This window comes from Melospiza melodia, chromosome 2 (assembly GCF_035770615.1).
Source record: "Melospiza melodia melodia isolate bMelMel2 chromosome 2, bMelMel2.pri, whole genome shotgun sequence".
NCBI lineage: Eukaryota > Metazoa > Chordata > Aves > Passeriformes > Passerellidae > Melospiza > Melospiza melodia.
The window spans coordinates 1137817-1160381 of NC_086195.1; the positions used below are offsets into that span (position 1 = coordinate 1137817).

Consider the following 22565-nt stretch of genomic DNA (forward strand, 5'->3'; position numbering starts at 1 on the left):
ATCTATAAAACTTCTCCTAACAAATATACATGATATTTGCATTTGAGTTGTGAGAGTCAGCCATGGCATTACTCATCTGTCGCAGCCCTCATAGCAATCCCGTCACAGCCTGGCCTTCACAGCCAAAGTGGTGAAATATTTACTTGAAATAAGTAAATATTTCGTCTCTGGTTTTGGACTTTGATTCACTTGAATTCTTTCCCTGCTGTTTGCAAAGTTGGGGGCTTACCAACTTTTGAAGCATTTTTTTTAATTTATCCAGTAGCTGTTGGAATTGAGCATAGTTAATACTTATGCTATTGTTTTGGGTATATAGCTGAAAGGGTAACACAGAAAGTGCATTTCAAGGTTTGTGCTGCTCCCTCATCATGGTACAAAACACTGAGCACTTCCAGCATCCTACTTGCTTGAGGTGTCAAATTTAGTACTATGGGGGTGGTTGTAAAAGTTTATGATCCTGTTTATTTTTAGCAGCAAATCTTGAGGGAGTGTTTTGCCTAGAAAAATGCCAAATCCAGCTGTTTGGAGGATCGTACTTGGACACAAGGGGCCTGTGTGGCAGAGCTTCAGCTTGGGCCATGAAAGACACATGTAATAATGACTTTTTTTCTTTTATTTTGTTTTCGACACCGTACTGAATGTCAGGAGGTGAAACAAGATGATCTTTAAGTTCCCTTCCAACCCAAACCTTTCATGATTCTATATGGCCGGGTGAGAGCCGGGAATTTATCCTAAATAAAACACATGAGTTAAAAGAAGCTTATTTAACCCAAAGCTCTAACTAAAAATAATAATTGCCACCAGATTCTGGAGGCCTCCAGGCTACTTAAGCCGCTCTTCATGTGTTGAAGTCTGAGGAAGTGAAAAGTTTTCTAAGGTTGTGTTTTTTTTTCCTTCAGGATGAGCCTAATTGTGCCTCAACCTAAACCTGCAGTTCCCCTGTGGGATTCTGACCATTTTGCAGGTTTGGTTGCCATGGCTGTTTATTGTTGTGCCTCAGAGCTGCCTGCACAGTTGGCACAGTGAATTCCCTCTGGAAACTGAGCCACACAGGGAAAAAATGCAGAGAGAGGTGGATGTCTTCCCTCCACAGCCCCTGGTTCCCTGGTGCGTCTGTCCCCGGGAGCGGGGCCAGGCTGGGGCAGGAGGTGGGAATGGGAATGCAAACCTGACTGTGTCCTGGTCCCTCCATCCATCGGGGTGACCCAGGGCACAGCTGGGTTTGCTGTCTCAGCCTCCCTGGCTGCCTTGTGCTGCTGCTTCCCTTGTCCTGGCTGTGGTGATCCTTCACCCCTCAGCAGCTGGGAGTATTTCCTTTGTACACCCACAGTCACACATTCACTTTGCTGCGCTGCTCACCCTCGCAGTGTCTGCTCCCCAGCACTGCCCTCCTGCCCCAGGTGCCCACCCTGCCCTGGCACAGGCAGGAGCAGAGGGAAGGAGGGAGAGCCTGCAGGGGGAGAGGTTGGGCTGGGACCAATGGGGACTGGCCCAGGCAGGGGCAGCTCGGCCCTGTGCGCCCGCAGTCGCTGAACCCGCGGCTTGCGCATCCCCGGCTGAATGGGGGCCAGCAGCTGGCACACATCCCCGGGGAGGCTGCCTCACAGCTCCCCCCCTGCCTGCCAGCTCTGGGGGCACCCAGCATGGGCACAGAGGCTCATTCAGAGGGCATCAGTTCAGCCCACGGGGCTTTGGGGCCACACGGCCTGGCTGTGGGTGAGTTTGGGGGCTGAGTCAAGGATGGCAGGGTGGATCCTAGGAGGGAATTGAAGTTGAGAGGAGAAAGTTTCAAGTTGGGAGGAGGATATTGCAAGTTTTGGCTTTTTCTCCAGTCCCTTCTTTTGATTTTTTTATCCCATAACAAGTCTATGAAAAAAACCCTGAAACTCATAAACACTCAGACTGCTAGGGTCAGAAACACACAGCCCTCAGTGGGATGGGAACTGCACAGCTTTCCCAATCTGGGCTTTTTTCTATCTCCTGTGAGAATTATTTTTTTTTCTTCTGCCTAACTGCAAGAGGAAGAATGAACCTTGTCCTTTAGTCCAAAGCCAGGTTATGAGAGCTCCTCTCCAAGGCTGGAAGTTGTGGATTTGAACTTCCACAGTGACACTGGGCTTGGGTCTGTAGTGTTTGGGAAAGTGCTGGGCTGTTCTTCAGACTCAGCTCCAAGAAGGGTAGGAGCTCATTCCCTCCCAGGGTGGTTGGAAGGGACCTCAGAGCTCATCCAGTTCCAGCTCCTTGCTCTGTTGAGGGACGCCCTCCACTACACCAGGTTGCTTCAAGCCCTGTCCAACCTGGCCCTGAATTAAGACACTCTGGGCAAAGACCATATCTTTGATCAAAAAAACTTGGATGCCTGCATCAGATTTCCTGAATGCCAGTGTTGGGAAACAAAGATACAGAGGAAGCCAACAGCACTGGAGCTTAATTAAAAAAAAAAAAAAAAAATACACTGTGTGAAGCTGTTGTTTGCTGTTTGTGCTGCAGTGCAGAAGTCTGATTGTAGTTGCACCTTGCCTGCTGTAGTTTGAGGTGAGCTGATAAGGCACTGCCTCATTAAAATACTCCACCCAGGTGAGATTGAATATTTAGGTATCTTGCCTCACTCTTGAGAATAAATTGCTTAGGGAGTTTATGTTTTCTTAGAGAGTTCTGTTCATAAAGCAGCCAAGGAGCTGAGTGTAACCCCCAGGTGTGTGCACAGGGTGAGTTTGGGAGGGTCAGTGGCTCCTGTCCCTGGGATGGGACAGGAAGGGACAGCCTGAGTAGCCTGATGTCACTGCTCCCTGTGTTTGGAGCCTCCCTGTGCAGGAATTGGGCTGGGAGGGCTCTCAGGACTGTGGGCTTTGCCTCCCTCACTGGATTTTCTCTGCCCCACAGGCCCTGCTGGTGAGGAAGAGTTCCCTGGTGTGTTGGTGAGCCCCAGCTGCCTCCCTGCAGTGAGGATAAAGGTCTCTGAGCTGATGCTCCTGCCTGCTGACTTTGTCCTGACATCCTTGGATAAGCTCTGGGAATCTCCTTGCTCCACTCTGTCGTTGCCTCCTCTCCTCCTGGAGACACCGAGTGATTAACTCATTTCTTCTTTCCTGCTCTCACTTCATATAAGGATCTAACAACAGAGCCTCTTCTGAACGTCCCTTATCTTCATTTTAAAGCATCTTTTAAACAAACATCTCCTCCTTCTTTACCAAAGCAGGCAATGGGTGCAGAAGGTAATGACATCCCATGGTTTGGAACTGTTAAGGATTTCACACATTGCTTCCAGAAATCCTGGGGGTGTGATAATCTTTACAGAGTAAATATCTACCTTGTGAATGACTTTAGCTCTTTGGGGAACACATTTTTGACTGCTCAATTAGTGACAAAAATAAAAAGGAATGTTTCCTCTTGGGATCTTCATTTTTAGAGTGAGGTCCTGTTGGGCAGCAGAGGGGCCTCCATGACATCTTTGAGTGTCAGTGTAAAATAAAACAGAGGCTGCCATGGCTACATCTGAGCCTCCTAAACTGGCACTGCCACCACAACTTCTTCTCAAGCCACATTCCTAAATAAAAGTTGCTAGGATACCATAGTGGGATGCACAAATAACACTGAGCTTCAAAACAAACGTGTGAAACCTAATCTTCACTCACATTTTGATATAAAATGATCAAAAATTGACAATAGCAGACATGGCTTGTTCTGTTACTGCTCCCACAGAAAGCTTTGTCCTGTGTGTGATGAATTCTTTCATCTGACAGTAGTGCCAGAATGTGTCACTTCAGGGAGGAGAAGGAGGTGACTCTTGGAGTGGGTTGCCATCACGGTGAGTCCCTTGAGGTGGCCATGGTGTCACTGGGTCTGCAGGCTGTGCTGAATTTCACAAGGGCCTTAGGATGAAGCAGGGCAGGGCTGGGTGGGATCCTGGCAATGAGGAATTGTTCCCTGGCAGGGTGGGCAGGCCCTGGCACAGGGTGCCCAGAGCAGCTGGGGCTGCCCCTGCATCCCTGGCAGTAGGATCCAGGTTGGACCCTGGGGACATTGGAGGAGCCTGGGACAGTGGGAATTGTCCCTGCCATGGCAGGGCTGGGATGGGGTGAGATTTAAAGATCTCTCCCAACCCAAAGCATTCCCTAATAATTTGCATTATACCCCCTATTTATCATGCTGCTGATTACACAGAGTATTTTTTATTTATTGCAAAAGTGCAGATCCTGATTTTTAGATATAAAGAGAATGTTCACAAGCTGGTTAACGAACAGCTTTTAACTGTAAAAAAAGAACACCTGGGATGAGACAGAAGTTAGAAACAAGAGGGTGAGCTGCTCCTGTCCTGCAGAGCTTTTGCCTCTCTCTCCTCGAGCACTTGCAGGGAAGTTTCTGTCCCCTGTCCCCAGCTGGAAGGGCTGGAGTCCCTTCCATTGGCTGCCTGCAGGGTCATCGGTGGGGCGGGAGTGTTGGGACAGGGACATTTTAACCAGGGGCTGCCAGTCTTTGCTCTCTTTGTGCCTCTGAGCTCCTGAGTCCTGCTCTCCTCAGCCTGCTACACACAGCACACAGTGAGTAGTTTAAAGTCATCCTCGTTTAAAGTTTTAACATTTTAAAATTTAAATTTCTTAACATTTTTAAAGTTAAAAGTTTTAATTTATTTTTATTTTTTTTTTTCGGAAAATCATGTTGTGTATAGTTCAACTTATTCTTGATAAAATTTGCCTTAAAAAGTACAATTTAGTGGCCACTGGCTCTGGATACCACTGGCAATGCTCATTTGACTTCAGAGACACTGCCTGCTGTGTGATCAGTGCTCTTCTACCTCACTGTTATATTACTGTATTTATCTAATTCACCCTTTGTTGTATCCCTCATTCTTTTACCTTTCCTTCTTGCTTGAGTTGTAATATAAAAGAATTGTTCATGTGGTTTCTCAAACATCTCTACCATAACTGATAATTTTTAGCCTAACCTGGGCTTTTTTATTGCAAGTAATCATGGTGTTTTATAATTAAAACATATCTGTAACTTTGCAATATCTACATTTGACCCAACACTGGATTAGAAACCTGTTGGTCTCCCCCAGCATGGAACTACCATTAGATATTAGCTCAGGCATGTTTAGTTGATAGCAAACAGCTCAGTGTTCATTTTCTCTATTTTATCCTTCTGTCCACATTTATTTTGACTTTGTTCTGTCGGGATGTTTTGCCTAATGCAGATATTTTCCCTCATCAGGGCAGCTTTAGTCAAGTCAAGCTGCAGCAGCTGATGTGAGGGCAGGGCACATCCCTGCCTCACCTGAAAATCTGCTTTGGATCATTTTTGCTTTTCCCTTAGAAATCTCCTGGATTTTGTGTTGTTTTTTCCCCTTTTCTAAGATGTGTGATCCCTGGCAGTGCCCAAGGCCAGGCTGGACCTGGGGACAGTGGGAGGTGTCCCTGCCATGGTAGGCATGTTGGAATGGGATGAACTTAAAGGTCTCTCCCAATCCAAACCAAACAATTATTTTTAGCTCCAAATATGGACATACATAATTAGTTAAATTGTGTCCTTCCTTCCTGGAAACCTTCCTGGAATCCTTCCTTCCTTCCTGGAATCCTTCCTTGTTTTCTGAGTTCTGGTGGATTTGTCAGTGCAGGTGAACTCCTCCATCAGTCAATATGTGACAGTCCACAGGGCAGTGACTCTCAGGGAGCAGAGGTTTCCTGGCTCTCAGGGAACACGCTGTCCTGTTGCTGTGAGCCCCACGTGTGTAAGCCAGGTGTGCACACCCAGGGGATGACGTGGGCACCCGTGCTCCCACTGGCCAGCACAACGTCCATGTGTTTTTCCAAACCTCACTGCAATGGGAGAGTGCAGTGGATACCCCACCCTACCTTGTGTGAGTGAGCTCCTCCAAGGAAAGCCAGAGCTGGAAGTTACTGTGTTGTCTCATTGCTCAGAGCCTTTCCTTTCCATGAGGTGTTCAGAGCTTTTCAGTCATTGCCTCTAAAATCTCTTGAGTGGCCCCAACCAGCTCCAGACACTCTCTGTTCATACCATGGGTGTAGCAGAAGGGCTTTGACCTTTGCAGGTTTGGAATCTCCAAGGAATTGTTGCTCAGAGGGGCTGTGGCCTCCCCATCCCTGTCCCAGGCCAGGCTGGACACTGGGGCTGGAGCAGCCTGGGCCAGTGGGAGGTGTCCCTGCCAAGCAGGGGTGGCACTGGGTGGGCTGTGAGGTCCCTCCCAACCCAAACCATCCTGGGAGTCTGTGATTCTCTGGGCTGCAAATCCCAGCCTGCTCACTCAGCAGGGTTTTGTCCTCTATCCCAGATTCCTGTAAGTGGGAGCATTTTCCAGTCAGACCCAGGATGGTTTTCCTGACGGGTTCCTGCTGTGCTCTGGCTCAGCTCAGCCTTGGAGGTTTAGTGTGTACCTGGTGAAGTTCTCCAGCGCTGCGTGGTCCCTGGAGCTCCCGCTGTCCCCACGTTCCCCAGCTGACCGCGGGTGTTTCCTGTGTGCCGCAGGGCCATGGCAGAGCGGGTGCTGGTGGTCGGCAGCGGCGGCAGGGAGCACGCCCTGGCCTGGAAGCTGGCCCAGTCCCCCCACGTCAAACACGTGTTTGTGGCTCCAGGAAACGCAGGCACGGCTGACAACGGCAAAATCTCCAATTCAGGTAAAAACAAAATCACCCATTTTAAATTTGATCATTCAACCAGGATGTTGTTGAGCTGAAATCACAGCTGGTAGCGTGAAAGGATGATGATGATGATGATAGTGAAATAATGATGATGATGATTGTGGTGGTTTGAGTTTGAAGCTGAGTGGAAATATTAATTTTTGTATAGTGGTTTTAGTTCGCTAATTAAATTTGGTTCTCTGAACTAATATTTAAATCCTATTTTACGCATTCATTTTTTTATCTTGACATTTTAATTTTTTTCATTAAATAATTAAACCATATATCCCTACATTATCCAAATGACTTATCATCAATACTTTCAATTAACCTTCCTCTATATATCCTATTTCATTAAAAACAATGACCAACTGTCATCATCATTTCATAACCACCCCAAAACAAACATAGAACCAACCCCAAAAATAACCCCACCCAAAAAAAAACCAAGTAAAAATACAAACCATCATCATAAATCATCGACCAATCACCCATCAAATTTTACGTTCTTGTAGCTTATAAAAAGCATGACACTGAAGATGTCAAGATGGCTGCCATACACACCCAATGACAAAAGTGTGTTAGTTCTATTAACTAACTTACTGTTAGTTTTTGCTAGGTAAAAAGCTAAAAAAGCTTTTGTTTTTAATTTTAAGATTTATTGGCTGATGTATATAACTACAATTCCATAAAAAATTTAAACAAAAAATCCTATACCCCCCCCAAAAATCTCTATTCCCATAAAATAACTTATTTTAGAAATAAATAATAATAACTTTTACATTTAACAAACTCATCTTTAAAACAGCACCCCATAAATCAACATAGCCCATAAACAAACTGATGATGGATGATGATAATGGATTATCATTTTTTTAAAGTTTTGGGCATGTGAAATAGATCTTAGATGCAGTTAAGAAGAGAAAAAAGTATTTGAACAAAGCCTTGTGTAAGTTGTGTAATTAATTTTTTGAGATCTCAGCTGTGAAGTGTCATTCTTTAGGTTTGAGTTTGGAGGATTCAGTCAGAGCTGTTCCTCTGGGATCCAGCTCAGAATAGTTGCTGTGGTTGCACCTAAATTCCCTCTTGTGCTCTCAGAATTGTGTTGAAACCCCATGATCCCCACAGCCTGTGACAAGAACACGCTGTCACTGGGAGCATAATTCACTCCTTTGTCTTTGTGACCTTAAGAAATCAAGGTTATCTTCAGATATTTCTCTGTGTACTGCCTGCTTGGCTGGAGCTCTGACTGGCTGTAATTGAGACTTTTCATAGTTAGCAATTTTGAGAAATCAAACTTCAGATGTTGCAAATTGAGCATCCAAAATTTGGAGCTCCATTTCAAAAAGCCTGGTCTGAGGAGATGACAGACAGAGAGCCACAGAGACCACAGAGATTCCTGTGTCCTTTACACAACAGATCCTGATTTAGGGGCTTTAACCTCCCCAAAACCTCAGTTTTCCCCTCAGAACATGTGTAAGATGTGGAGTTCACAGGATGTATGTGAATGTGGATCAGACACTTCCATTTTCTGCACTTGTGCTGCTGTGGGAGTAGCTTTGTGTGTTGTTGTCTCATGGAAATGTGAGTGCTGCCAGGTCCTTGTACAGCAGGTAATTATTGAATAGAATTCCCTTGGAATGCTTAATTACAGCCCTTTGAAACAACTTTGTCCTGAATTTCTTTGTCCAGTCACAGCATCATGAGTGAGCTCCTCACTCCAGTTTTGTACTCTGTTTGGCCTCTGAGGGGAGGCCTGGAAGGAAGAGCTTGACAAGATCAGAAAGTCAAAAAATCCCCTTTACCCTTGTGCTAAATGGGGTCAGTGCCAGGCTGCAGTGGAATGGGAATTCCTGTTGTTTTTTTCAAGCTTTTCTTTTTAACCCCCCCCCCTGGATTTTTCTCTCTTTCATCCCATAAAAAACATTGCACCAGCAGTGGGAAATGCTTGATCTCGAGCCAGGCCTGTGAAATTTCCATGTGGAATAAATGGTTTTGTTCTGCACATGGGCTCACCTGTGCTTTGGGAGGGAAATCTTTACCACCCCAGGAAGAGCCTAGAATTTATGAAGAGTTTGACTTAAGTTGGTTTTTAAGGAAAGAATTTGTCTCACCTGTTCAAGGATTCCAGTGCTGTCACTGGGGGCTTGATTTAACTCAGGGTGGAAAATGGGGAATTGCCTGTCAGAAAGAAGCACATGAGCCCTGTGATGTTGTGTGGGCAACAATACCTGGGATATCTGGGAAATTCCTTCCCTGGTTTCTGGGAGTTTTTTGGTATCATCAAGATTTTGCTCTGAGAGTTCATCCTCCCTTTGTGGGTCATGGAATTGCCTTTAATTAGGATTGCAGCTCTGGGTCTTGGGTGACTTCTGAAACACAAAAAAGTGAGCTGAAAATTATAAATAACCTTAAATCTTTCAAACTTTCTATTCAAGTAAGAAAAAAAAATGTGGTTGATCTCAGTTTGTAATTGTTTCCAGCAATAAAGCGAGATTTAATTTGGGTGCCTAAATACAGGTTTATATTTAATTTAGGTGGATTATCAGGGCAGTTTTGGTGCAGAAGCACAGACAATGGCTTGCTAAATGAACAGATGTGTCTGTGAATGGAGTTCACCATCCTGACACCTCCTTCTGTCACATTTTACCTCTCAGTGTAACTTGTGCTCTGAAATTTAACCTCCACCCTGGAAATCCTTGGGCCAGGGTCCTCCTGTCTGCTTCCAAAGGGATGGTCAGCTGTTGTTTCAAGCAGTCAAACACAGCTACAGAAATGTCCCCTTTCAGCCAGGAATCCAAGAAAAATTATATTTGGGAGGAAAATTAAAATCATGGATAAACAACACAATTTGTTCCTTCCTGTTTGTTGTTAGGACATTTCTCCATCGTGTAAATTTTGTGCCACACTCACTGCTCATACCCTGAGATCAGACCTGCAGAAAGAAATCTGGGGTGAATTCCAGGCTCTCTCCTTTCCTGCCTGGAGAGGGACAAGGGGAAATGGCTCCCACTGCCAGAGGGCAGGGCTGGATGGGACATTGGGAATTAGGAGCTGTTCCCTGTGGGGGCAGGCCCTGGCACAGGTGTGTGGTGCTTTTGGGTGAGCCAGAAGTCAGCTGGCATCAGCTGCACATGGAAGTCAAGGAACAAAACACTTGGGCAGTGGAAGAGGTGCCAAGGAGGTGAATTTTATTTGTGCTCTGTCTGGGTGTTCACCACCCCACCTGAATAGGGTAAATTTATAACAAAATGTAGATTCTGTTGTGGAATCAGGAAATTTTATGGGCAGGGATTGTTCCCTGGCAGGGTGGGCAGGCCCTGGCACAGGGTGCCCAGAGCAGCTGGGGCTGCCCCTGCATCCCTGGCAGTGCCCAAGGCCAGGCTGGACACTGGGGACAGTGGGAGGTGTCCCTCCCATGGCAGGGGTGGCACTGGGTGGGCTCTGAGGTCCCTCCCAGCCCAAACAAGCCTGGAGTTCAATGGTCCTATGAATTTATTCATCCAGAGCAGGGGGAGCACAGTGGGACTGACCAAAATTCTGTCATCCCCTTCCTCTCTCATCACTCCCCAGAAAATGGCTGGAGGAGACCATCAGCTCCCAGTGTATTGCCATGTCCCAGGGGAAAGGACAAGAGAAAATGGCCCTAAATTACACCAGGGGAGGTCAGATTGGAAATTGGAAATAATTTTTCCCTGCCAGAGTGGTCAGGCCTTGGAAGTGTCCTGGAGGTGGCCTTGGGGACAGGGTTTGGGGTGACTCTGGGTGGCACTGGATGGTCCCAAAGGGCTCTCCCAGCCCTGGTGATGCTGGGATCCTGAGCTCCCTTTGCCAGCCCCGTGCCCTGGTGTGTGCAGTCTCCTCCCTGCCCAAGCAGCCAATCCCCACTGGGCTCATCTCTTTTCTCCCATCCCTGCAGACCTTGGCTTTGTTTACTCGTGATAAAAGCTGTGCAATTGCAGGCCCTTTTGCGTAACTGACGTTATTGTCTTTGGTGCAGGACATTTCTTTTGTTTGCACAGTTTGGGCCATTTCAAGTGTCATCACACTGAATGTTTGGTTTTGGAAAGATAATGGTTGTAACAGCCCAAGCCCACATACCCTCAGCCATAATGACAGCACAGTGCCCTTCTTAATTAAGTTTTTAACATCATGGAAAACAAAAAGTTCTGATTCCCTCTGCTTCCAGAGGGCTCAGTTTAGTGCAATTTTTAGGTAGCACTACAGAAAGAAAGAAAATAAGAAACAAGATGTTGGAATTCTACCATCAGCCATTTGTTTCATCCCCAACACCCTGGGGGTCCCTGCAGCTCAGGACATTTTGGGATTCTGTGATTTAGGACTCTGACAGTGGATGTGCAGCCAGAGCCTTTGCCTGGGGTTTGGGGCTGTGCTTTGGGTGAGTCTGTGTCAGTGTGGGCCTCACCCCTCCAGGTTCCCTGGCAGCCCACAGGAGGCTGGGGGTGCTCTGTGGTACCTCACACTGAGGAGCACCCCTGGTGGGATCTTTCCCTGTTTGTGTCCCCTACAGCTGTTCCAGTCAGTGACCACGCTGCTGTGGCCCAGTTCTGCAGGGACCAGGACATCAGGCTGGTGGTGGTTGGTCCTGAGGTTCCTCTTGCTGCTGGTAAGAGACACGAGCTGGAAATCAGAGCCTTCAGCATTTAGAAGAAAAGTAAATTTTAGTCCTCATATATGCATCACTCAGCAGTGTTTCCAGTCTGAATGGAAACAGATCCTCTGGAGTTTCCCTGAAATCCAGAGTTGTGCTGAGGTGAAAAGGAATTTCTGAAGGGTAGTGTGTGAGCAGGAAAGCCAGTTTTGGTTTTCCTATGGAGTTTTCATGATTTGAAATAACTATAATCTGAGTCTTGCTACAAAAAAACCTAATTATAAACATGCTGGTAGTTTTTCTGCTTAAACCTTTTGGCATCTTCACCAAAGGCTCATGTTGACTTTTGGCTCAAAGGTGTTATAAACCAAGGGGGGATTGTCATCCCTTCCCAAAGGCAGCACATCCTGAGGGGCTGCAGTGGTGCAGGATTTCTGCTCCTGGCTCCAGTGAGCAGAGCAGGCACTGCAGACACAGGTTGCTTCTGTTCCTGGCATTCCTGCTGAAGGAATCAGTGCAGCTTGGCTGGCCTGACCCCCATAAATCACCTGGAGATTTATGACATGCTTTGTGTTTAGGAATTGTGGATGACTTGACAGCAGCTGGGATCAAGTGTTTTGGCCCCACAGCAAAGGCAGCTCAGCTGGAGTCCAGTAAGAGCTTCACCAAAGCCTTTCTGGATCGTCATGAGATCCCCACTGCCAGGTGGAAATCCTTCACTGATCCCAAAGCAGCATGTGCCTTCATCAACAGGTACAGTTCTGGTCAATGTTCTTACTGACACTGTAAATATCCAAACCAATCCAATGATTGCCAGGTATCCATGCCTTTGGGATAGAACATCTGCAAAGGTTTCAAAGGATCACCTGCCATGACTCTCTCAAACTGCAGAAAGTCTGAGAAAAATGGTTCCTCCTGCTCTGAAATGGAGTGCAGGTTCAGTGTTCAGTTCACAGGAGAATGTAGGACAAGCTGTTATTTTTTTGTCACTCTGCCTGCTGGGGAAAGGCAGGGAGCAGCCCAGAGCCATCTGTGCTGGCCTCTTATCCCTTTTCTTCACCAAGAAAACCTGGAGAATTACTCAGCAACTGATGATCTGCTCATCACAATGCAAACCATGTGACCCCAGATGAAATTCCCAAATGGAAATCAGTAATGAGCAGTCAGGGAATTCCCTGGTGGGGAAAAGAAGCAGGAACCTTTCTCAGGCAGAGCCTAATGAGAGGAGCCTGGTGTGATTTGTGTGTTACTCAATAAGGTTGCCATGAAAACTGAGAAGCACTTTGATTTTTCAACTCTGGAAATGTTCAGCATGTCCCTGCAAGGGCTGTCGGTGTTGAATGTCTGTCCTTGCCTTGGCAGTGCCACCTTCCCTGCTTTGGTTGTTAAAGCCAGTGGGCTGGCAGCTGGCAAAGGAGTCATCGTGGCTTCGAGCAAGGAGGAGGCCTGCAGAGCTGTCACTGAGATCATGCAGGTGAGGAGGAATGTCTCACACCAAGCAGCTCCTCACCACCTCAGAGCATCACAGATACTCCTTATTGCATGGAACAGGGACCTGGCTGTCAGACATCAAACCTTTCACCCTTTTATTTGGGTAGCTGATTTATTTATGGCTTGAGGTGCAGTTCCTGCAGGCTAAAATAAAACCATTCTTCATGAAAACCCCCCTTTATTTCACTGATTTATATATGCAATTCCTTTTATTTCACTCTATGAGACTCCTGCAATCCATCAGTCCCACACTGAACTCCTCAGGGATTCAGGTGGGTCTTCACAAGCCCCATTAGGACCAAGCACAGCACTTCAATGTGCAGTCAAATTCTTTGGGATTATTTCCAGTGAAGTTCACACTGAGGAAGGATATTCCACAAATGTATTTGGAGCATCAAGATTTGAAGTGAGGCCAAGTGAAGTAATTTTATCTGCCCAGTGAGGAGCACAGAGCTGAGGCTCCCAGGTCAGGCCCTGAGCTGGTGTCAGCAGCACAGCACCCTGAGATTCCTTGGAGCTCTGCTGATCCATGGGACACATTCTGGGACACACTTGTGCTTCAGGGGTCAGGGCATGGGTGCTGCAGTCACATTTTGGGGGTCTGTGGTCACTGCACAGTTCATGTCTGAACAGGGCCCAATGTCTTCTACAAAAAACCTGAGTTAGAGATTTCTAGAGACCCCCAAAATCACCTTGGCAGTGTGGGCTGTGTGTTCTTAATTTCTTAATTATCCAGAACATGCAGTCAGGTTCAAACATTGCACTGGCATGTGAGAATCTTGCTCCCTTCCCAGGTGTTGGATTAAAATTGCACTTTTTTATCCAGTGGAAGTGCAGACTGGAGACTTGGCTGTCACTGGTGTTGGGGTGAATTTCAGAAGGCAGAGCATGAGGAATTGCTCAGTAATCACAAATACCCTCTGTCATTTCAAAATATTCACTAATAAACCCTGCATTTATTTAAGGACAAAGAGAGGAGTAGGGATTTCCCTACTGGTGACATCCCTGGTGGGGAGAAATGGATTCATCATCTCAAACCTGTGCTGCATTTTTGGCTGTATTAAAAATACCTATTTCTTGTTGCATTTTCAGCAGTTTAAAACTGAAACAGAACTAAAGAGATTTTGTTTCACTGTAGGATAAGAGTTTTGGCACAGCTGGGGAAACTGTTGTTGTTGAAGAGCTTCTTGAAGGAGAAGAAATTTCTGTAAGTGCATCTCACTGTAACACTTTGGTTCTACCTGTTCTAAATTGTTTGGGATTCACTGAGTGCCTTCACCTACAGAGTGGAGGATTTGATCAGTTAAATTAAAACTATTCCCTGCTTATAAATGAAATTGCATTAGTTAGAGACAGCTGTGTGGCTCATTTTGGATCCTTGCTGGTTTTATAATTAGCATTGTAAAATGGTTTTGAGTATTGCTGCCATTAGTCCCAGTATGAGTGCACAACATCCTCCAGTTCCAGAAGATGCCAGCAGCTTTGTTATTCTGAAGATACTGAGGATAAAAACAACTGCTATAGAAGTAATTTATAAATATTTCTCAAGTAAATAACTTTATCAGCAAGGAGAAGGAAGTCTTGAAAGGGATGTAATTCCTTCCTTCCTTCCTTCCTTCCTTCCTTCCTTCCTTCCTTCCTTCCTTCCTTCCTTCCTTCCTTCCTTCCTTCCTTCCTTCCTTCCTTCCTTCCTTCCTTCCTTCCTTCCTTCCTTCCTTCCTTCCTTCCTTCCTTCCTTCCTTCCTTCCTTCCTTCCTTCCTTCCTTCCTTCCTTCCTTCCTTCCTTCCTTCCTTCCTTCCTTCCTTCCTTCCTTCCTTCCTTCCTTCCTTCCTTCCTTCCTTCCTTCCTTCCTTCCTTCCTTCCTTCCTTCCTTCCTTCCTTCCTTCCTTCCTTCCTTCCTTCCTTCCTTCCTTCCTTCCTTCCTTCCTTCCTTCCTTCCTTCGGAAAGAGTCATTTCCATCATGCAGTATTTTAATTTTTTTTAAGCCTTTTGAGTGTTTCTTTTCAGTGCAACTGCTGATGGTATAATTTTTCTAGGTTTTATTGATTTCTGAAGGAAGGTCACACAAAATGAGTCCCTGCTTCCTGAGGAAAAGCCAAATGCTTTGAACGCCATCATTTATTTTATCAGGGAGGCAGAGTTTATCCTCTTCAATATCCCTTTGTCACACTGAAAATCAGCTCTAATTTCACTTTAACTGTAACCATCCCAGGAACTTTACCTGTTGTCCTTGTTTCAGTGCCTGTGTTTCAGTGACGGCGTCACCATCGCCCCCATGCCCCCAGCCCAGGACCACAAGAGGCTGATGGATGGAGATGAGGGCCCCAACACAGGAGGGATGGGAGCCTATTCCCCAGCTCCTCAGGTGAGGAGGGGCTGATGAGGAGGGGAAGAGGGACTGGGAGGGGATCTTTCACTGCAGCTGTCACTTGGGGATGGTTCGTTCCAGCAGAGGAGCAGGAGGGATGGGCTCTGCTGGATGGAAATTGCTGCCCAAAGCAGCCATGGCCAAGTCAATCCCCAGCTCCAAAACCTCTCTAAAGAGAGAGTATCTCCACTGAATTACCTGGAATTCCAAAGCAGGCAGTGTTATTTCTGCAACCTGGTGTCTGATTGGGATTTAAGTTAGGAAATGCTGCTCATCAGAACCAAGGGCCTAAAACCACAGGTTTGCTTTGTGCCAGACAAAGCTCATGGTGAATTTTGGCTGTGGCTTAAAGTACATGAAATGCTGCTCATCAGAACCAAGGGCCTAAAGCCACAGTTCTGCTTTGTGCCAAACAAAGCTCATGGTGAAATTTGGTTGTGGCTTAAGGTAGTTGGGGGTTTGTTTGATAGGGAACTTCTGTGGGCAGAAATAGAGAGAAAAACATTCTTAGCTTTCCATTGGAGTGAGCAAGAGGCCATCCAAGAATTCTGCTTGGCTCTTAAAAACACAAAGCCAAGCCCTCCCTTTTTACAGACACTGGTTTCCAATCCTTTCTTATCAGATTTCTAAAGACCTGCTGCAGAAGATCAGAGAGACTGTTCTTCAGAAGACTGTTGATGGCATGAGGAAAGAAGGAGTCCCCTATGTGGGTATGTACAAGACTTTAAGATTTTTAATCATAATGAAAACAACCTTTTATTTTGCTTTTTCCTCTTTGTATCCTGACACACTGGAGGTTAAGGGGAAACAACTTTGATTTATGAGGAACTGGGTTTGGTACCAGCCTTGATTCAGGGTCCATGGAAATCAGCGGAGGTCATGAACAGGGAATAATTCCTCAACTGAGGAGGAGCAGAAAGGAAAATGTTCCAAAATGAGCTGTAAAATTGTGACAGCTATTTCTGCCTCATTTATTGTTACGATTTCTCAAATTCACTGAGCACAGGTGGCAGCCTTTTACACCCTGTTACCAACAGATTCAAAACAAGTGAGTTACTGAGAGATCTTTATGTCTCATGTTTTGTTCCAGGTGTGCTTTATGCTGGATTAATGCTCACCAAAGATGGCCCTAAAGTTCTGGAGTTTAACTGCAGATTTGGTGACCCAGAGTGCCAGGTGAGTTATTTTGTACAATTTGCCATTATGGGAGGAGTAAAATCTGTGACCATCTACCACTGTTGTTGACCAGATTTGGGGTGAATAATCAGAATTTTAAATCACCGGTATTTAAAACATTTGGGTTGTTTGTTCAAGGCAGAAGGTCTGTAAGGAAATTGTTCCATTCCAGAGAGGATTTCAGTAGGCTGGACTCAAATCTGGGCTTTGCAAAGGTCAGCTTGAGAAGAGCTCAGCACTTCCCTGTCTTTTCTGGAATGGAATCTGGATTTTTCCTGCTCCCTGTTGACAAGTGGAAAAAAACTCTTAATTTCTATTCTTCAGAACAAATGAGGTTCTTTGTCCTCACCCTTTCCTCTCCATATGTAGCAATTCCTTTACCCACAGAAATTCCCTGCAAGGATGAGTATTTCTAAGATTATCTCTCAGATGATCCACTGCATGCCTGATGTGTGAAAGCACAATATGTGGGCATATTTAATTCTGCTTTTTCAGCTGCATTGGTGTCTTTCCAAGGCCAGGGAAGGCAATGACCCCATTTGATTTGCTGCTGTGTGTTCCTGCAGGTGATTCTGCCCCTGCTCAGGAGTGACCTGTACGAGGTGATGCAGGCAGTGCTCAGCAGGAGGCTGGCCAGCTCCATGCCAGCCTGGAGAGAGGACAGTGCAGCTGTCACTGTGGTCATGGCCAGCCAAGGATACCCAGGGACATATCCCAAGGGCTTGGAAATAACAGGTAAATGGAGCAGAGGAGCTGCAGGAGCCTCATTGCCCCCCTGCCTCTCCCTGTTCTCTGCTGCTGCATGAAGGAACTGGAACTGAGATTCACAGAAACCCTGGTCCTGGGTCAGCAAGAGCAGCTGGATTTTCACACATCTCAGTTTATTCTGGTGTATTTTCAGTTCTCCACGCTGCTGTTATTTGATATTGGCACAGCATTGATATTTAATTCCTGCTGCAGCCAGGTGGTTCTGATCAGGGTTTTGGGTCACGTTGGTGCTGATGTTTGTCACTGAGGCATAAAACCCCAGCTGCAATCAGATGTTGTGTGCCACATCCCTGAGCACACAGCTAGGCTTGTCTCTCCTCCAGAGGTATTTTTTACAGATTTATTCCCATTTTTACAGATTTATTCCCTTTTTTACAGACTTACTCCCATTTCCCAGCAGGATCACCCTGACTTTGCCTGTGGCTTTCGGACAGAAAGCGTTCGGTCTCTCACTGAGAGCATTCTAACCAAGAGCTGGTGTTTGTCACCCACCCGCAGGGCTTGCCAAGGCCAGGCAGCTGGGGCTGGAGGTGTTCCACGCAGGCACAGCCCTGAAGGACGGCCGGGTGGTCACCAGTGGGGGCAGAGTGCTCACGGTCACGGCCATCAAGGAGGACCTGCCCGCGGCGCTGCAGGCGGCCAACCTGGGGGTGGCTGCCATCCACTTCCAGGGGGCCATCTTCAGGAGGGACATTGGCCACCGGGCCATTGCCTTCCTCAGGCAATCCAGGTAGATATTCCCACTCCCTGACATGGCAGTAATGGGGGTCAAGAGGATCTGAGCACATCCCTGGGTGATATTGATAAGTTCGAACCCCATCCGTGTACTCACCGTCAGCAAGACCAGCCAAGGCAGGAATATTTTAAATGCCTGATGTTCTTACTCTCCTAAATCTGAGTTAAACTACAGTGACAAGCACAGAGGAGTGATCTGCCTTGCTGTAGTTGTTAGGCCTTGTTTAGGGAAGGTCAACTTCTGCTTCTTGGGCTTTGGACCACAGATTTGCTCTGGTTTGTTTTGGATCACAGATTTGCTCTGGTTTGTTTTGGATCACAGATTTGCTCTGGGTTTGTTTTGGATCACAGCTTTTGCTCTGGATTTGTCTTGTCCAGAAGTCTGATATTCAATATCATGAAATGAAAAATCATGTAATATCATGACATGAAAAATCGTTTAATATCATGAAATGTGGTCCCAGCCCCAGCCTGCCAGAGCTCCAGGAGTGTTTGGGCAGCTCTGCCAGGGATGTCCATGTGGAGTTTTTGGGGTGTCTGTGCAGGGTCAGGGTTTGGACTGCATGATTCCTGTGGGTCCCTTCCAGCTCAGGAGATTCTGGGATTTGATATATTAACAAAGTTCAAGCTGGCTTACTGGTTCTTTTTTAGCTTTTAGAAATGGTTAAAATCACCTTGAACCCCCCACCTTGTTGGGATTTACATTTTACTGGCACAGCTGCCTAATACCAGGGTAGGATTCATCCCTTCTTTCCATTCTCATCCCTTTAATTGGCTCAGTATTTACTGTAAGCCTCTGGAGATCATATGGGTATGGGTTTGTTTGTTTTTTTTTTTTAATAGTAGGGAGTCTTGTTGCATCTTTAATGTTCCTGAAAGCTTCTTGTAGTTTTTTAAATCATTTTTACCTAATAAGAAAAACTGCTCTGCTCCAAAGAGCTCCCAACATGTCTTTTCCCAAGGGGTTTTTTTGTAGGCTGGGAGACACATCAGTGACAGTTCTGTTGCTGCTGGCAGTGTATCCTGATTAGCATTTTGTAAAATTATCATCAATAAACTTCCTAAAAGAACAAGGGTGTTGGTATTTAGTCTTCTTTCTCTCTCAAGTGCTCTGCATCTGTTGACAAGGTGGAATTGGGATTTGTAGCAGGGAAAAAACCCCCAAACCAGGTCAGAGAGGCTAGAGGAGGCTCTGGGAGCAGTTCCCTCCCAGTGTTCATTCCTTCCAGCCCCTGGAATGGCTGCCTGGAGGATCCCTCCTGCACAGGGAGGCTCCTGGGGCTGCTGCAAGCACTGCCCTGGAGCTGGGCTGGCTTAGAAAGGACCTTAAAGCTCATCCTGTCCATGGCAGGGACACCTTCCCCTCTCCCAGGGTGCTCCAAGCCCCAGAGTCCCCTCTGGACTCAGTGAGGAAGGGGGATGGCTCTGGAATCAGGACTCAGCTCCTCTTGGCAGCCTGGCAGGATCCAGTCCTGAGGCATTTCACCTCAGGAAAACAGCCAGAATGCTTAAAGAAAAGTATTCCAGAAAATTTAAAGAACTAAAGATTCATTTAAAGGATCAAAGCAAAAAGAAAATTTAACAAATTTGAAATGCTCCTAAAAATATGGTGCAAATCTGGTGGACATTTATCATACTCAGACTGAAAGGGGCTGACTTTGATCTCTGGTTGTTGCAGGCCAATATTTCCCTGAGTCTTATTCACAGCCTGAGCAGCTGCCTGTGGTGATTCTTGTCTTCCTGCCAGTTTTTGGGCAGGGTGTGCTGGGAGTGCAGACACCTTTGGATTTTCCTGGCAACGCTCTCCTGGGCCAGTTCTTCTGGCTCTTGAAGTCTTTATCAATTCCAGATATTCCAGCAATGATCTTCACCAGAGAAATACCTTTGATCCTAAAAAAAAACTCCATCTTAAAATAAGATTCAATAGGCAGAGTACAAAAATATTTACTGCATTCAGTGCAAATGTAGGCATTTGTGTCTGTCTCTGACTTTTTCAGTGTTTGCTGAATTCTTGACCTGGTTCCTGAGGTGGGTTTTGTGGATTAACTGAATTTTTTTGTTCAGCTGAGTCAATTCTAAATGGGTTTCAGTTGTTTTGTTGTATTTTTCCTTGTTAATCAACACCCTTAGAATTGAAACTTCAGGCTGAATCCCAGGCATAGGAGAGAGAAAACAGGGATGGATCTAAAATAGGGATGCACCTGGTTCATGCCACTGACAGCCTGGGAACAACAACTGCTCAGCTGGCACGAGCCTGAGTGTTTGCTGCAGTGAAAAGTCATGAAATCCCTGTCCCCAGAATGGAAAGGTCCTTCTGTAAACATGAGCTGGTGTCCCCAGGGAGCTGTGGGGACACACAGGTGACACCAGTTTGTACCAGGGTGTTGATCTTGCATAAACCCCACCCAGAGCTCACAGACATCTCCTCTAGGTTCCTGAGCCTTAGGAGCCTGGGTCTTTTGAAGGAAATATATTTTATGTTCTTTATTGAAAGCCCATTGAAGTAAGAGAGGCATGGCTGCTTCTGAGGTGGGATCATTGCAGTGACAAGGAGAGGCAACCTTAGAGCAGCAGCTGGAAAAGCCTGGAAGGATCCTGGGGGTTATTGATTCACCTTGGGGGTGGAAAAGTGACTTCAGCTCAGCCCTGCTCTGACCCAGCCGTGCATTTCTGTGCTTGGTTTGGTTTGGGTTGGTTTGGTTTGGTTTGGTTTGGTTTGGGTTGGTTTGGATTGGTTGGGTTTGATTTGGATTGGTTTGGTTTGGTTTGATTTGGATTGGTTGGGTTTGATTTGGATTGGTTTGGTTTGGTTTGGTTTGGTTTGGTTTGGTTTGGTTTGGTTTGGTTTGGTTTGGTTTGGTTTGGTTTGGTTTGGTTCAGAGCTTTCCCACTGACACCTCAAGGCCTGGAGCTCTGGGCAGGGGATAAGGTGGGGATCAGTCACAGCTGGGACTCCATGGGCTGTGTGGATTTAAACCCTGCAAAATCAGATCTGTGCTGCTATTTTACCTTGTCAGGGGTTTGTTGGGTTTATTTTGGGATTTGGCTATGTGATCCCAATGTTCTGATACCATCTTCAAAACTCTGGAATTATCCACCTGCTGCTCCTGGCAGTGCCTCCTCAGACAGCAGGATGGGATTCTGCACCATTCACCCACTCAGGGATGTACAGAAGTAAATATTATTTGAAAATACCTCCAGTAATCAGCTGCCATGCCATTTTTCCCCACTCTTGCAGAGGCCTGACCTACAAGAACAGTGGGGTGGACATTGAAGCAGGGAACACTTTGGTGCAGAAGATCAAACCCTTTGCTGCAGCCACATCCAGGTCAGGTAAGACCAGAACCTTCTGCTCCTGCTCTGGTCACTTCTTGGCAGTGAGGTTTACCAGTTGATCTTGATAAAAAGCTCATCTTTATGTGCCCTGCCTGTTTCTAGATGACACAAGAAAGCCTGTGGTAAGCAAATGCCAGTGATTTTATTGCAAATGCACAGCTTTTAACCCCCACATGGCTCTAAACTCCACCTCCTGAATGCCAGGAGTGTTACAGAGCACAGTTCAGCACTGTGTAAGGATAAATGCAAGGAAAAATTTCACCATTAAGAACTGAGTTTGATTCCATGGATTATTATTTCTTGCACAGTGAACTCCATCATTTGGGGGGATGAATGTTTAGACAGGTTATGAGATGTAGAACTCCTGAGACAGATGTGGAACCCACCTCTTTTCCTCAGTTGAATCAGCATTGATTCATCCTTGGCTTTGGGGCTCAGGCACATCTTGCTCTAGCAAATTCTTGTAGTTCTTCAGACAGATTTAAAATATTCATTTGTTTAAAATATTCATTTATTTAAAATATTCATTTATAGAATGGCCCTTTTATTTCAAATGGACTGAGAACCTTCTAATGAAGTCAGGTATACATAGAGGGGAAAATATAGATTATCTCACACCAGTACAACCATCTTACCACAATTCCTCCTGTGTTTCAGAGAAACCTTAGTGCAAGGGGGAAACCTCTCAGTTACAGGAATTACTGACTGCTCAGTCACAAAGTTGGGGATTTTTAGGCTTAGGCTAATGATGAATTAAAAAGGCAAAGCCAACCTAAGCAGATTAGGAGCTCCTCAGTGAAAAGGTTCTAAATGGCAGAGAAAAGTTTCCTGGTGACAAAGCAAAGCTGTGTTGCCAAACCTTGGAGAGAATTTGTGCTGGAGATGCTGGGGAAGCCCCTGGGAGTAAAGCTGGGCTGTTTCTCCTTTTGCTGGCTGGCAGGCTGCAATGCAGAGCTTGGAGGCTTTGCTGGGCTCTTTGACCTGAAGGCAGCTGGTTACAGAGATCCCATCCTGGTGTCCGGAACCGACGGCGTTGGCACCAAACTCAAGGTAAGGTGGAAATCCACCCAAAGGAGGAAAAACAGCACAGAAGGGAAAAAGGTTCTGTCACAAAATAGCAGCTGTCCTGGAAAAATACCTGTTGGTCTTTCTGAAAAAGGGGATGGAAACTGAAATTGCCTTTCTTCAGGCAAAAGAATTAAATACCTGTAAATAGCCAGATATGCTGATACCTGATACTATCAACTGATATGATAATATCAACTATCAGAAGTTGATATGATAATATCATCAATAAATGTCAGAAGTTGATAAGATGCCTAAAATAACTGGGTTTTAAATATTAAGAATATAACCAGGAATCTTGTTTCACAAAGGCAGCATCTCCACCCTCAAAAAAGATTAATTGATGGGAAAAAACATTTAATCCCAGGTTTGCTGTT

The 22565-nt window shown here is 45.9% G+C and overlaps 1 protein-coding gene across 2 annotated transcripts in view; it reads left to right on the plus strand.

The window, feature by feature from the left end:
* The window catches only part of GART (phosphoribosylglycinamide formyltransferase, phosphoribosylglycinamide synthetase, phosphoribosylaminoimidazole synthetase), a 35519-nt gene that overhangs the window by 770 nt on the left and 12184 nt on the right, over nucleotides 1-22565 (plus strand). The window contains exons 2-14 of one of the 2 annotated variants that reach the window (XM_063180369.1): nucleotides 2884-2954; nucleotides 6484-6632; nucleotides 11167-11262; nucleotides 11826-12000; nucleotides 12610-12721; nucleotides 13877-13945; nucleotides 14980-15105; nucleotides 15731-15818; nucleotides 16199-16284; nucleotides 16851-17019; nucleotides 17551-17782; nucleotides 21026-21120; nucleotides 22064-22173. In XM_063180369.1, the coding sequence (XP_063036439.1) occupies nucleotides 6488-6632; nucleotides 11167-11262; nucleotides 11826-12000; nucleotides 12610-12721; nucleotides 13877-13945; nucleotides 14980-15105; nucleotides 15731-15818; nucleotides 16199-16284; nucleotides 16851-17019; nucleotides 17551-17782; nucleotides 21026-21120; nucleotides 22064-22173 (1503 nt within the window). In that variant the 5' untranslated portion in view covers nucleotides 2884-2954; nucleotides 6484-6487. Of the gene's footprint in view, nucleotides 1-2883; nucleotides 2955-4449; nucleotides 4542-6483; nucleotides 6633-11166; nucleotides 11263-11825; nucleotides 12001-12609; nucleotides 12722-13876; nucleotides 13946-14979; nucleotides 15106-15730; nucleotides 15819-16198; nucleotides 16285-16850; nucleotides 17020-17550; nucleotides 17783-21025; nucleotides 21121-22063; nucleotides 22174-22565 lie in introns of those variants that run through there. The other variant, XM_063180379.1, reaches the window with a different exon arrangement.